The sequence below is a fragment of the Diachasmimorpha longicaudata genome, chromosome 8 (assembly GCF_034640455.1).
Source record: "Diachasmimorpha longicaudata isolate KC_UGA_2023 chromosome 8, iyDiaLong2, whole genome shotgun sequence".
Classification (NCBI taxonomy): Eukaryota; Metazoa; Arthropoda; class Insecta; order Hymenoptera; family Braconidae; genus Diachasmimorpha; species Diachasmimorpha longicaudata.
Genome location: NC_087232.1, coordinates 8,289,400 through 8,305,949, shown reverse-complemented (window position 1 = coordinate 8,305,949; position 16,550 = coordinate 8,289,400). Strand labels below are relative to the sequence as shown.

Below are 16,550 nucleotides of genomic sequence, written 5' to 3'. Positions count from 1 at the left end.
TTGTATAATAATCTGTCCCATGCGCCTATGGTCAATTCTACCAGCCAAAGGACCCCATACCTTTACTATATACGATAGTAAGAGTTGCCATGCGAAATTGTATTTTTTCCAATATTTATGGAGTTTATTACTGTCGAAAGGCGGTCGGCGACCTTGCGATCGTCGGAGTGGCCGGTCACCAGCAGGGCTGATCGACTTTCGGACCCATCCAGTCATCCTGCCCCCTCAAAATCCATTATCCCGCTGAAGCTTTTTCTTGTTGAATGAAATGATACCATATTCGACCATATACCACATAGGAAAGGAAACAAAAATTCAACATTCCAAATACCTGGAACAATACAGCTGACGAAAATATGACTTGGGCAAGAATAGAAAAAGAGGATAAAGAGAGAAATAGAGTGTTTGCAGGCGTGCGCGCGCGTGTGTGTGAGTGAGAGAGAGAGAGAGAGAGAGAGAGAGAGAGAGAGAGAGAGAGAGAGAGAGAGAGAGAGAGCACAGAAGAGGACTACATCGAGTACGCGCATATAACAAAGGTGACACAAGAGGAATATATGTCGAGATTGGATAGATAGGCCGAGAAAATGTCGGGGTACTCCACGCATTGACTCGGTGTGCTCTACGCTCACCTATTTCTCTCTCTCTCTCTCTCGATCTCTTTCTCTCTGTCTTTAACAACCGGCTCTTTCTCTTTGGTCCTCCTCTGGCTTCCACTGTCATCCCCCTATTCGCTCGTCTAGGCTGGTGGAAATCCGAGCCGTTTCCACAATAGAAGCCTTTTCGCGTTCAGTGGAGTTTCCGTCCTTCGCAATACATTCGAACTATATATGCAGCATACATAGCACCCATCACAAAGAAGGGAGAAAAAGAGAAGTGTAGAGAGAGCAGGGAAGACAAGGGAGTAGAAAGCTAGTTAGTCCCCCCTATGGGTATTGTTCCTCAAGCTTAGCGTGTGAATTAAACGATACCGTAACCTCTTTAGACCTCCACCAATCGTTTAGCATTATTGGAGTGCTTCTGCAGCCCGCCAGAAAGTGATCAACTTTATCAACTTATCTTTTTTATTGATTCATGATATTTTGAAAATTACATTGATGAGATTGATGTTCGTATAATCTGTTACCAATTAATAGGAACAATTAGAAAAATCATATTACTGATCAGAACGAATCACTCAGATAATAGTTCTTTATCTAAAACAATGAACAAAGAAGCATCATCAAATTACGCCCAACAAGGATTTCCAATGCTCTTCGATGATTTACCTAAAAATTATTCACCACCGGTAACGTAGAATCTCTATGGGACAGTCGACATTGGTCATGCATTCACCTCTCTTCTCATCTCCATTTACCAATTGACCGTTTTTTCTCCTCATTTCCGTGTTTGGTCACTGCACTCGACGTTTCATACTGACTGCCGTGCAGTTGGTACACGGCGCGAACGGCATTCCCTAGTTCCCTTAACGTCGTCTCAGTTGGGGTATATAATACGAGAAGCGGCAGGAGCGGTAAGCCGACTGGCAGCTGCTTTCCACGGAACCAACAAGCCCGGCGTTTTGGTCTCACCCGTTTTCTACGGCACTTCATGCGTGGAATCTCCAGAGATTTTCTCTTCCTCGCTCCCTTCCTTTACCCCCTTGTTCAATAGTTTCTATCCCTTTTCCGCTCACTCATTCTGTCCGACGCTGGGGGTGAGTACCAGATTCAGAGGCCAAATGCGCGGGTGCTCCCAAGCGCCATATCCCACTCTCTCTCTCTCTCTCTCTCTCTTGCTTCCCACTCTGTACTCCCACTCTTGGTGACGGGACGCCCACTCTCTGCATCCAGAGCCGTCAGGCTCCCTCTCAATTCTACTCTCGTGCCACTATCGCTGTACAGTAGGCGGCCCATCGTTGTCGGCGACGGCTGAACACCACAGTTAAGCTCTCCGTTCTCCCCCCTTTCCTCTTCATCACACACCCATACTTACCCGCAGATGCCGAAGTATCGTCCACGTTGGATGTGCTCCGCAAAATCCCTCACCAACTTGCCTTTTTCGCAAAGGCAGGATAACTATTGACGTGAAGAGATACTCGTCCCGCTTGAGGCATATACAGGGGTCCCGTTCGAAGTTCTCTCTAGCCAGGAGACTGATATGAATCTTTGTACTCTCGCTCTGACTCTTTACTTTTTCTCCTCTTATTTTGCTGTGTTTTTTCTTATTTTTATGTGTCTTTTGTTCTGCTGGGGCTCCGGTCTCGCTCGTGTCGTTTTTTTTTCTATCTTTTTTTCTTTTCCTTTTTTTGCAAGGGGTTATAGTGTACCGTACGTCGTTTTGCGCGGGAGCTGATTTGTCTCGGTGTGAGGAAACGTCGGAGAGGATGCATTTCAGAGAGTAGGTAAAGCGATTTATTTTGCATTTTTTGTTGTTGTGGGGGTGAAGAGAATTATGTCGCATACTCGGAATGAATATCCGCCAATATATCATCAGAATTTAATACTCTTTAACTTTGTTTATGAATCGGAATAATGTACAAAATTGAACCAAACTTTATTTTTTCGTTAATTGTTTCATGGGGGTTAATAGAATAAAATTAATTAAATCGATGGGGCATTATTTTGAATCTCTTCGAAAGCTTCTTTACTTGATGAAATTTATATTTAAAATTATTGAGGCCAATATTATGAAGCAAAAAGAACTGCTCAAGCAGTGTGTGGTAGGTCAATAGGGGTAGGAGGAAGCTTAAATCCGGCAGTAGAACCAGACCCCAGAAAGTGTCGGTAAGCCAGTGACTCCTACTGAAACAATATATAAGCAGAAAGGATTTTCATGTTTTAGTGATCCAGGATGGATCCCCTTATTACTCGAGTCAAAAGTTACTCATTCTTCTCTGCCCCCACCCTTCAATTTCCAATAGTATTGTGTCACTGAAAAAAAATCACATAAAAAACGAAGAGAAATATTTAGTGTGATATATATATACATATATATATTGGCCACTCTACTCGACGATTCCCAGACGTCGACGGTGTTATCGATTCGACGTTGGGAACCCAGAGGCGCGCGACGCGATGAACAAGGGGGTGAGTGGGAGGAGGATTCCTATACTCGATGGTTGAGGAATGCGCGCTCGGCACTTTGGCGGCAAAAGAGTGAGAAAAAGCAACGCGCGCGCGCCCATGAAAATCCTGCGATTGCATTTCTGCATTGCTGCGAGTAAAAAGGTATAGTGATGAGAGAGAAGTGAGATGTCAACTTGATTTTTTATGCTTTCGGTTAAAGAGTTTGAAATCCGCAAGAAAAACAATTAATTTCCGTAAAATAGAAATAACAATCTGGAATTATACTGGTTTCACCGAATGAGAACAACATTGGAAAATTACAAGTTTATATCATGTCAATATTAATTAATAATTCAATCAATTATTAATATGAATAACTTGCACAATAATAATTGAATAAATTCTTTGAAACGGTCCTTGCACTGGTGTTTTCATCTATTGATGATGAAGATCCGATGAATATCAGTACATATAGGAATATATTTATGATAGAGTGTTCGTGGTATAAACGCAGAGGAGGTGGCTCAACTGTGCAGCCCTTGAAAACCCTTTGAAATACAATACATCGATAAAGAGAGTGATTCTGGAGTCCTCTTTGTTCTGTCACCGCGTCGTCGCAAACCCTTTTTATCTCGTCAAAGTCCAGAGATTTCTCTCTTTATACTCTGTCTCTCGATACGGCTCATTTGGCTGGATAGGGGAAAGCTATCCCCGTCCGCCTATTTTTTCTTATTTTCAGTCACTCTTATTCTTCCTTACTTTCGCTTTAGGCAGAGTCTTACTGTGAGTATTCCTACCGTTTTCTTCGTATATTGGGAGCATCCTCCCTGCTCAACACCACCCCAGTCGCTTATCTAAATGGCTACTGGGTGGCCAAATTCTCTCTCTTTTGGCCTATTAAAGCTTAATTACAACGGCCAATTAATACAATGAACTTTATATTTTAAATCTCCACTTGTATTGTATTGTTAGGAGTCGATCAGGAATTTTTGAAGGAGAGTGGAAATGCTAATTTGTGTAAATATATGGCGAGTGAAAAGTTGTCGTATTATATACATTGTTTATTATTGGTAAATTGCGGAGTTATTAAGGCATTTCATATATTATCGAATAACTATTCTTTCAATTTCTAACAGTATATTACTTAAATGGATAATTCACTAAACTTGTATATAAATCAATCCATATTTTCGTGAATATTCAAGGAAATTTTATTTTTTAGATTTATGCGACAATGAAAATCACTGAAGATGGTGAAAATTCATGAAACTTTTTTTCCAAATTAATGAAATAAGCCAAGTTGGAAATTTTGATTTCGATTAGTTTTGCTTTCACTTTATGACTTTACTTGCAGTTACTTGAGAACAATTTATTTTTTCTCTCCCTATATTATAGAATATTTTCGATAATTCGTAATTTTTTGGTCAAATAAAATATAACCACAACTACGCTACGGTGGAAATAAAAAAATAAAGAAATAATAGACTGACTAAGCGCTTTGGGAGTCAAATGAATTTATATCATTGCACGAGACAAAATCCCCGTTTGGGATTGGGTTGGGGGAGTTGCGTGTGAGGTGAGTTCAACAGTGCACATGAACTCATCCTCCTACCCTTGGTCCTCCTTTCACATGTACAAATCCAACCCATCCCCACGATTTGCTCACAACACGCATACGTGCCATCGCCACGTTTTTTATTTCAACCGATTTTCGTGCCAACGCGATGTATGAACGCTCAACGTGTACCCAGCTAAATTCATATTATACCTGTGCCCGCTTGGATTTGCAATTTTTTGTTATCATTTTACATTGAAGACGATACTATTCATTCATGAAAAACTCGAGGGTTGGAAGTATAATTTTTCTTTTTACATTTCTACAAATGATTTGGTTCTATTTGATGTACAGCTACCACGTTTTCAATTTGAGAGGAAAAAAAAATTATATATGATTATGGTAAACGAGCATGACAAGATAGCTAGGCCACAAGATACCTAGTAAACATATCAGAGGCGGGATACACTGCTTTTCTAATTTTCGCATCTTTAATGTGGGTCTAACTATGAGTAAAAAACGGAATTTGGACATTTACGATGAAATGAGGGCCTTTCATGCGCCGGCTACCACTGAGTACGAATTGTATTTGTTTAACACTTCATTTATCGTCGCACGAAGGACAATTTCAATTATAATTGAGTAATATTCGCAATGTCAATTTACTTCCTTCTCTCTTGAATGTGGAAATGTTATGTATTATTAGATTATTAAAAACCATTGATGTACGCCGCACAATAGCAAAATATGCTCCCATTCCCTGTTATCTGGAGTAAAAGAGAAGACTCGGATTATTCTCATGGGATGGGTATGTGTGTGAATCCGGAGAGAGTGTGCGGCAAATCGCGAAACGGCTTCCGTGAAAATGTTTCGGAAACTCTTTGTGGTGCAGCCGAATGATTCCCCAGTGGACGGACCTGGGTAAACTCGTGTCCCAGTACACACATACCTCCGTTCTCCGATAACCTCTCCAATAAAACTATTTCGACATGAAGTCCGGTGTCACAGCTTATCGGCACGCTAACCATTTTGGTCACAGCGACCGATGAGTCCGCTGGACATGGATATAAACCTATCTATCAACAATAGGGAGATATCGCTTCAGCAACAAATGGGGTATGAGGTAATACCCTTGGAGGGAAAATGGGATTCAGGATTGTACACGAAACGGTAGCAGTGAAGCCCGTACTACCGTGAAACTTGACTAAGCAAAGGTCGATATTCCATTTAATCATTCCCGTACCGTTATCATAAAATAGCGCGAACTGATTTTATTTGTCTCTTGATCTAACCAACGATGTCAACAACGTCAAAATGAAAAATTGCCCCCAGTGATCACCAATTATTTGTCACATCACATCATATTTAAAATAATTACTATTTTCATCGATTATATTTTTTCCGAATGTTCACTGTAAATCACATAAAATCTAAATCGTAAACAATCTATTATGTGACAATTCAGGCCATAATAGATATGAATTATACAATTACAACTGCTTAAATTTCATGGAAGTAAATATAGAATTAACATAGCAATCCGTAATTAAGCTATTTCAATGAAAAAAATAATTTCAAGCCCACAGCATTAAATGTTCCTTTCTTTTTTCCATGGGCGAAAAAATAATGTACATTCAATCAAGGTGAATCGATGTGATCGTGTTCACTTGAATGGACCCGGGCCAACAGCCACCCCAAATATCGGAGGATTGTTACACGGTCAGACCACAACCCCTCAATCGCCCAACCCCACCCTTGTAAGCCTCCACGAGCTTTAACTTGCAACCCCTTCAACAGGTGTTTAGGAAAATACAATAATGTTGCGCAAGCGTACACAAGTTTTCTTCAGTCATAAAGTTCCATGTACGGAGATATAGAAGAGGCGGTCAGTAGCTACCACTTTGAACAAGTACCCACTCTCGGCTCCTCATTGTCTATTCTTGTGTGAGGACATGTAGTTACACGTCTCTCTCTCTTTTTCTCTCTCTCTCTCTCTCTCTCTCTCTCTCTCTCTCTCTCTCTCTCTCTCTCTCTCTCTCTCTCTCTCTTGAACCGGTATAATCTGCCTACCGTATCTTATAATACACCTGGGCTAGTGATAATAAGCGTTGTTATTTTTTTGCATTTTTTTAAAATAGTTTCAGTATTTTTTAATTGTATGTTTACCATTAAATCAATTCAATCGTTTTGATTATGAATTCCCGTTGTTATTATTTTATGTTTCATTTGGAGACTTTTATGGAAAATTTTGGTTCGCAATATAAAACATAAACAGTAATATTTAAGATATTGCTGCGAATGATCCCTTCATATATAATCAATGGACACCAAGTTCTGTATTATCGACGTCTTCTACGCTTCAATATCTTCCTTTGAAAATAGTCGGTAGAAGGTAGAGAAACAGCAGAGGATAAAATAGATCGCTGTATAAAAGGAACACGGAGTGCAGTGCCAGTTTACCCCGAGTATTTTAAACCTCCCCCTGATAGAGGGAACCATCATGAAAGTAGATTATCATTATTCCATATTCTAAGATTCATACCCCGTTCAATCTTAATGTACGTTAATTTATTTGTTTTTGCGTTACAAAAGTATTCACATTTATACAACCCTCTCCTCCTCTTTATTTCATTAGGAGCATCTAGACACATAATCTAATTCATATACTTGTCTCATTCTTCTAAAATTTCTGACATTTAATTACACATATTGAACTAAATCTTAAATCTATCGCAAGGAAATGCAGGCAAAATGCGAGTGCTTTTTGATGATTATAGGCATTGAGCAATTCCGATGGCTCAGTATCTCCAGGAAGAGTTTACAAGAAGGTTGCCATTGTTGAGAATTTCTTCGACATTATCCACGCTGTTCACGTTGATCTGGAGGGTCGGCCAGGAAAGCACGCTGGCCAGAAACGTACTTACAGGACGGTAAGTATACTCGACAATAAATATAATCATATTCAAGTATTAGGTTTTAGTTTATAACATAAACATATTTATTGGAAACCTCGGCGATCTCCGTTACAGTAAAAAAGAATGTGTGAATTTGGAAGATGAATATTAAGATATATATATGCAGGTTCGTGCATTTTCGCGTACGCTGTAAATAAATTAGGGTATTAATTACCTACCCCGATGGCAACAACAGTTTCATCTTCACAATATTGGTGCCAGAAAACGACTAGGCATTGTTTTTTTGTAACTCTCTTTCCCTGACATTGTTCGCTTTTTATTTCGAATCATCCCTCTCACTCAAACCCATCTCCATCAGCATGTCTTCCGGTTTGGTGTTCTCATCCGTCACGTTACCCTCTCCACCGTTCCCTTACACAACCCCCCCCCCCTCCCCGCGCTCTATCTTCACTTCTTTTATTTTTTCATTTTCTCCATCATTCTTATATTCTCGCGCACTCACTTCACTTCTATATACTGTCTACGATCTGCTTGTGATTCAAAACCTCAGGACACTTGTTGCATTGCCTGCTTACACACAACTTCCCGTTTGTCTCTGTCTCACTTCTGTCCATATAACCTGTAGTACTTATGCAAATATACGTTCACCAAATGTTCTCATAGCGTTTAAATTATTTTGCATCACGTTGACTATATACGCGCTTTATGCTCATCATCACAGACATCCATTTAACTATGAATAGGCAGTGCTATCCTTCATAGAATAATTCAATGAAATAATAAAATGAAATAATATATACACGGAATAAGAAAAGAAATCAATAAAAAAATCAACCCTTTTTCACCACTATTAAAATTCCTCAGTTATCTACATCAGGAGTCCGTTCGGTATGACAAACAAGAGCCCTGTAAATCATATATTATTAGATTATTCACTCGGTTTCCTTGGCACCGTGATAGATATATGAGTAATCTTTGCCTGTCTCGGATTTAAAGCCCTTATCCTTCTCTTTTCCTCAAGTATGCCAGCCCTTTTGATTTTTTGTTCTATATATTCCTTAAACATTCCTTATTGAGAGAGGAAGAGAGATACCTTCTCCTCAGAGCATATATGACTTGGAAAATATGAATATTTTTCCCGTGAGTTTTACTCATTCTCTCTCTCTCTCTCGTTTTTCTCCCATTAAAAAAACCTTTTTATACATTAGCGAAATAACTTTTGGAAATAGAAAAGGACAGTACACATCTCAACACTTGATTTGACAACGGTGACATTAAATATATTTACTTAAATTTGCCTTTTACTCTAGATTACTGAGACATATGCTTTCCTACCTCGTGAAGCTGTCACAAGGTTTCTTCTCGGTTGTACAGAGTGTCAGCGACGTCCACGAACACCGAGTCCAACAAATATTGCGGCTCAATCGCAAAATGCAACAACAACGCCATCGATACCCCCAGCATCCACTAATCATTCAACTGCTGTTACACCTTTGAGTCCAACAGCAGCAACATCAGTCTCAGCATCCCCATTACAAAGTGGCCTGAGGCCCCGGGAAGCAAGTCATCCACCGGACAATAAAACTTTATTCAATTACAGGCATACTAAACAACAGAGAGGTACAGCTACCGTTATTGAAAGAATTCATAAAAATAAAGAGGATGAGAGGAGGGAGGGGGAAAGAACAAAGGAGGAAAAATATAATCCCCTGAGTATCACCAACTTGTTAAAGAAGGAGCCACCTACACTCACGACTACTAATACGGAAAGTCGGAACGACTTAAGACGTACACCTGAATCAGACAGAGGAAGTTCAGGAAGTTCTATATCATCAAAACGAAGGAGAATGCTTCCAAAAGGTCGTACACCATCGCCACCACCTAGCACACCTCTTGCCAGGCCCTGGAGTCCAGGATTAGATCCTAAAGAGATTCCAGTTGATTATAGTCTTCCCATTACGACGACATATCTAAAGCATCAGCAAAGGATTAAAGCTGAGAAGGCGAAAGCAGTCGAGGAAGCAGTGGCAGCACAAGTAGTGGCGGTCGTGGCAACAGTTACCGCTGGTGCTTCGCACCAACGACAAATCGAGGAAGAAACGAGACCATCACCTTTGGTGATAGATCAAGGCGATGCCGAGAGAGAGAGATTCTCACCAGCAACTGGATTAATCGATACAAACCTCAATTTACTTGCTACTATCCAGCAATTGCATTGTCAGGTCATGGTAGCTTTGACCGAGAGACTCAGGCCCTCTGCAGGAGCATCCCCTTTGATCTTACCATCAACCGCTGGCATACTGCCGATCCTCTCCATTGGCTCAGATAGATCGATATCTACGCCACTAACACACAATCATTCGTGAAGATGCCAATCTATGCAAGCAGATTTACGAAGTTAATTACAAGTTGCTGAGGTTATCTCAATTTGTACCTTCTATTTTCTTGGCTAATCTTTATACATTGCCTTGATGATATGTTCCATTTGTACATCCAATCTATCATTCATGAACTCTATTAAATACGTTCCATGCCATTATCGAATGCTGAATAAACTAGTCGTCAAAATATCCAATTGTCTTTTTGAATCTTGCATTATCATATTGGTCGAAATGATGTTCGATTAGTGATTATTCGCAATTCTAATATCAACAGCGTAAAAAATATAACTCCAAGTGATATAAATCTTCATCACCTATGTTTCCTTCTTCAAAAATATTTTCTCTTAATGTCAATGGAAAAATATCGAATCAATCTTTTATTAATGTTAATCGTTTCCTCCGGCATCCATCGGAGCAGATAACAAGAGATCATCAAAATTATCATGCGATTCAAGTTAAACATTCAAAGAATTTTTTTTTCCCAGTATTCCAACGATTGTTCTAAAATCGATTCAGATCTTTAATATAAATGTGATCAATTGTACCCTTTTTGATCCAGCGTTAATAATGCTAGTGCTTCATGAGGGTAATCGTCCACCATATTCAGTGATTTCCCATCGTCAAGTGAAGTGAATGATGCGCAGTTGCCCTTTAGTACCGAGCATATTGCGATTACTGTTGAATAGCATTTGTAGATTTTTTCTTTCGTATTTGTTCCACCACGAGCGATATATAGATATAGAGAATCATTTGAATTTGTAAAAATTGATTATTTTTATATAAAAAAAAAAGTTATTCCACAAGATGTATATTTAAATTGAAAATAACTTAAAAATGAGGGGTACTTTAACATGCATGTGGAAGAACATTATAAACTTTTCCTTTGTTCCCGTAAATAGATGTATTTCAATGTTTTTTTCTCACGACGACATCATCCGTCAGATATGATCAAAAAATGCATGATTATACAGGGATTTACTGAGAGTAGCCCACTTTACCCTTTCATTCAACGCCGACGTTTCTTTTTCGTTGGTTTTTCGTCTCTCTCTCTCTCTCTCTCTCTCTCTCTCTCTCTCTCTCTCTCTCTCTCTCTCTCTCTCTCTCTCTCTCTCTCTCTCGCTCTTCTTGTCCAAGCGTGGATTGTACTAAGTTTTCTGTATCATTATATGAAAGATCTTTCCGTACTCTAACTTTCTTGTGTAGAGTCAACAAATTGTAAATATGCCAAAGTAGCGTATTGTATGGACAAAAATAGGCCTTCGAATGTCTAGTTTTGTTTTGTTTTTGCGTTGACATAAGTATTTTAAATATAAATTTAATATTTTTTCAAAAAATCGATAAACCATTATGACTCAATTATGTGACGAAACAAATGAAATTGATTTCTTTTCATTATTTAAAACGACGTTATAATATAATTGATTACTGCTGTATATTCATTATTGTCAAATATTATTCCATAAATAATGTTAATATATTTCAGAAAGAGAAAGATAAAATAAAAATGGAAACCTCTTGAAAAATCGAAATATAAGGAAAAATTAATAGGGATATTGTTGAAATATTGTTTGACTATGCCATGTTATTATAGTGGCTATCGTAAATCAATCAAATGCAACTATATTCACCTGAGACCTTGACTATCTGATTTATGGCTGACCGTTGCTCTACTATTTCCACTATGCAATTAATCTCACTTGAGATATGAATGGCACCACTTACTGTTATTTTGGTGACCTGTTCAAACAGGCAGACAATCTTTAACTTAGAAATTATATAAAGTCAATTAGCACTATTGCTTTAAGTCGTCGAAGGTTGTTTGTGGATAAATAGAATAGTTTGTTCAATAGAATAAGAGTTATCAAAAATTGCGTAAAAATTTTCAACATGACAATTTATGGGGATAAATAATATTTACACGCCACATACCAACAATCTTCATTTTTAAACCATGTGAATGATTTATCAGAAAAAATTGACTTTTACTCCACACACTGAGTGGAACAAAATTTTCTCAGAAGTAAGCCTGTACTTATCTCAAGAAACTTTGGGCTTGAAAAAGAAAACTTTGGTTAGGGAGTGACCAAAACTTTGGATGACAAAATATCGATTTCTTAAATCACGTAAAATTTGATAAATTCATTGAACAGTTTTTTAGTTTTGAATTTGAAGTGGCCTCCAAAAATATGTACTTAAAACCTAAATGCTTGCCTTGTCAATGCCTGATTTATTGGATATATTGGACATTTTAAAAATTTTCTGTTCCCCGTCTAATTCTAGTCTTTATTCTCGAGTCGTTCTACGCTTGCTTTAAGGTTTTCCTACTCATCCAAACTCTCTACTCATCCCCCTGCATTCGCAGCTTTTCTTTTCTTTCTGCTCCCTTTTCTTGGCCCTTAGGAAAAATCATCCTCATCCCCCTCAATTCCAATATAAGGTTGCCATCCTCACTTCTTTCCTCTCCCTATACAACTCCCCTTTTTTTCTTTACTCCCTCAAACCTAACAACACTTCTTTTTTCTACTCACTGGCAATACCAACTTCCATCCACTACTTCAAAAAATCCTCACCCAAACCCCTCCCCTCTTTTCTTCCTGCTCATTCTCTCTTCATCCACCCCCACCCCCTTCTCCTCCTCCTCCTCTTCCTATAGCTCCACCGGAAACATGCCAGGAGGGCCTGCTTTTTTAGCCACCGGCATTGTTGTTATCGATTCGACCCTCGCTCATGTATTTTTTCTTGGATATATTCGTGGCCTTTCCCGATAAATCCAACGACACAACTTGGATGGAATACATTGAGAGGTTGGGGACAGAGTGCATATATGTACGATACTCGCTCAAATAACAAGAAGAACACTCATGGACCTCTTGCTACGTCCCTATCACTATATTGAATGCCGTTGTTCTCACACTTTTATCGATGTTGAGTCGTTACCCAATAGGATTATCGAACGTGTGTCTTTTTATGCCTTCTCGTTTCTATTTTCCAGATACCAACATTTTTATAAAATCTTTTTTTCTGTGGTGAATTCAGTTCGGAATATTTATAATACATGTTATTACAAATATTCCGTCATTTTTCTTGGATTCGGAGATATTGCTTAAAAACTCGACTAGAAATTAGATCTACTTATCTGGTTCTACCACTTCGCTGCTTATTCGTTATCACAATGGAAATCTCTATGCGGAGCTCAAGGAATTTTATCAAAATAAATTCCTCTGTGTATAAAAAATATGAGACACTAACAGGTGACGCTTCCTAACTTTATTGACAAATCCCAATCGTTGCTATGAAATGCGTTTTTGTAAGCTGAAAATCATAATAGAAAAAATAGCAAAAAAAATGACTTGTACGAAGGATGCGTATAATAAAAGCAATGGACGATGAAGATAAACCAATTAAACCACCAGCCAATTAAAAACTGCGGTCGAGTACATGGACCGAAAGCTATTAGGTCAAATCGATTCTGAAAAATAAATCGCATAAATTTGGTTCTGATAAATCGAGATTTACAATTGGTTTGGAGATCATTACTAGTTATGTATAATGATGGAAAATGTTAAACTTATATTTATCACGGTTTGTTCGATTGTGACATTTTCATTTATAATGTTTTTCTGAAAAAAGATGAAAATATTTTCCACATTCTATGGCGCATATAAGTACATTGATTCGGTGACTATGATATCCATAGAGCTCGTGAAAAAAAATCGCGAATGATTTTCGGAAGGAAAAAGAAAGCACTATCTTTTCGGAGTTCGTTTGGTTTTACATTGCCACTTATTTATTGTTTTTTATTGTTTTCTGCTCCTATTGACGGAAACTATTAACTATTAACTATCTCCCTCGGTCACAATCTACATGATATGCGATGTTCGCGTACTGACCACGTTATTGTGGGCTTAAGTGGTATAACTCCATTGAATAGTATTCCGCATTTTCACCCCTCTTGTGAGCACCCACAGGATCTCTATTTCCCGACACGGTACTTCAGAATCTATTGTTCTTTCGAAAATATCCCTGAAATCTGTCAAGCTTGTACCTATATTTACTCACATATGGGCGCCAGGATTATTGATTCAGAAGCTGATGACATGGAAAAAAAATTATATTCATCCATTTTATATGAAAGAAATATATAGAATATCTGTTATCTATACATAGATATTTTATATTGAATCTTCGTAACATTTGAAAAAACCTTTGTCTTCTCAGTGTAGTAGGGAGTCAATATAAAAGGCGAAAGCCTAGCAGTAGAGGATAGGGTGTAAGGCCCAAGGGTATCAGGGAGTCTAGTGAACAGAGAGAGCTTTCTAACCCAAAAGGTAAGGGATGATTTTGGAGATCGCTTGAGGGTCGCTCGCTTACTGTTGCCACTGCTGTTGCTACTGCTGCTGTTGCTGCTCCTGCTGCTGCGGCGTAAAAGCTGTGGGTTCTCTTATTGCAAGGGCGGATAAAAGGGAGAAAGAGAGATAGAAGAGACACAGGGCAAGTTGAAGGCCCTAGGGTTGGGTTATAGGATAGTGACGGTATAGAATGGAATGGGGGTAAACGTGGGTGGCTGGGTTTGCGAAACGGGAGCCAGAGAGAGGTTGGGGTTGGTTTAGAGGTAGAGACTCTGGGGGGTGAAGCACTGGGTGGAATAGAGGGTGGTACTGAAAGAGGGTGAGGAGAGGTGGAGAAAGGGGAATAGGAGGTGGAGGCGAACGATGCGATGGAGGTGAGTCTGCAGAGTCTCAGGAGGGTGAGTTTGGCGCCGAGGTGTCGGTCTTTCTCCACAGCTAGGCTATAGCTCCATTCCCTACTGTGCCTCGCCTCCAACCTTCTACTCCTCCTCTGCCTCTGCCCAACTCTCTTCACACAAACTGGTTTTCTCTCTGTGCGCGTTTTTCCTCTCTCTCTTTTTAGCCGACCCACCCCCATCCACTTCTTCGTACTCCCAGCCTTTTACCCGTTACCCTCTTCAACTCACCCTCACACTACTCTAGCTTTCATCCTTCCGAGCTTTTTCCTCACTCTAGTTTCGTCAGTACTCTCCTCTAACTTTTAGAACCCCTCTAGTTTCTACGAATGGATCATACTATGAAACAAAAATGTTTCTTGGGGGGTAAATCATTTGCCCATTTTTCCAAGATATTATCAGGCTTAATAATGATGAATAATATAGAACCATGTGTGTGAAAAATTAATAAGCGAACTTGGCCCATGATAAGGTATTTAGAAAAATGCCTACGTTTGAGCACTCGACAACATATCAACGACAAAAAAAGCTCAATCTTGCATTCGGTAACCCCTTGTGCATTGCATGAATAAAGATTTTTGATCAAAATTACAACTCCAGAGAATGAAACTTGGGACGAAGGTTTATCACAAAAGTTCTCCACTGAACGGCTAATTTTTATCGGAAATTTTTCATGTAATCTGCTTTTTCTCTGTGTAAAAGACTAGGGTATAGAGGTCCTCCTTTGGATACCAGAAAATCATGGGCCTATCATATCTAAAAACTACAATTTTCCCAGATTTCTCTTCCAGCGAAACGCTGTGAAGCATGTCCAATCTGTTATTTTTTATTTGTAAAGTTTTATCGCAGTAAAATTCAATGGAATTGGAAACGCAGTGGTGGAAAATGGCAGGAAAACGCGTAACAGTGAAAAAAATACGGCAAAGGAAGAAGTGAGGTACCTTCCGGAGAGCACTTTTCCTCGTATTACTTATCGTTCTGGAAGCGCTACTTTCATTGAAGCGTACCATAGCGCTTGTGAATGTTTCTCACTCGCACAGATGCAGGAAGGACTCGACTTATTTCATCGTATCTTGGATTATGTGTTTTCATGTGAGTGAAGTATTCTATGTGTATAACATGAATACTATTCACCTTTAGCTCTCACTGAAAGACTATTTATTCGGTTTATATATATACCTAAGGCCATATTGCACTATCCAGTATATTACGCACTTTTCTCAAGAGATTGTTTTTGGTTGTTAGATCATCTCACCTTAATTACCGTACAAGATCAAAAATCACAATCAACCACAATCAAAATGACAATGAGCTTTCCGAATCAATATCAAATTAATTCCAGCAAGATCATATAAATTAAGAAAAAGAAATCAATACCAAGCCTTTTGTTCCAAATTCGTTTGGTAAAAACTTCAATCATGCTACACATGTATTATAGAACGCTGACACACTTGCTAATCTGTTTGATACACTGGCGTAGGCTTATACTCTCTCTCAACCTCCAACCCATATCCCTGTTGGAAAATAGCAGAACTGGAAAGAATGTACGGTGTTTCATTCATTTAAGAACACATAGTTATTTCCACAGAGCTCGCTCAGAGGAAAGCTACCCTCGTTACCAGTTCTCCGCACCCCCTCTCTCTGTCGCTGTCATAGGGCTTCAGTCTCAGAGTCAGTCTCTGTCCTTGTTTCTGTCTCTGTCTCTGTCCTTCTCTCTCTCTCTCTCTCTCTCTCACTCGCTCTATCTCCCTCCTTACAACTTTGCCGCCCTGTAACTCTTCTTACAGCTGTAACCCTCATTTCTCTGTGTACCACCCGATCCACCCACCAACCAAGCCGATGTTACGGCTACTACTGTATCACCCTTCTCATTCTCAATCCTCTGAGCACCCGCTATCACTATCTCCCTCT

General features: G+C 39.1%; 1 protein-coding gene across 5 annotated transcripts in view; it reads left to right on the top strand.

Annotated features, from left to right (window-relative positions):
• The window catches only part of LOC135165464 (mucin-5AC-like), a 30,925-nt gene extending 19,962 nt beyond the window's left edge, over positions 1–10,963 (top strand). For all 5 annotated transcript variants that reach the window (XM_064126773.1, XM_064126774.1, XM_064126771.1 and 2 more), the window contains exons 3-4: positions 7,377–7,529; positions 8,825–10,963. In XM_064126773.1, the coding sequence (XP_063982843.1) occupies positions 7,377–7,529; positions 8,825–9,880 (1,209 nt within the window). In that variant the 3' untranslated portion in view covers positions 9,881–10,963. The remainder of the gene's footprint in view (positions 1–7,376; positions 7,530–8,824) is intronic.
• Positions 10,964–16,550: the final 5,587 nt, after the last annotated feature.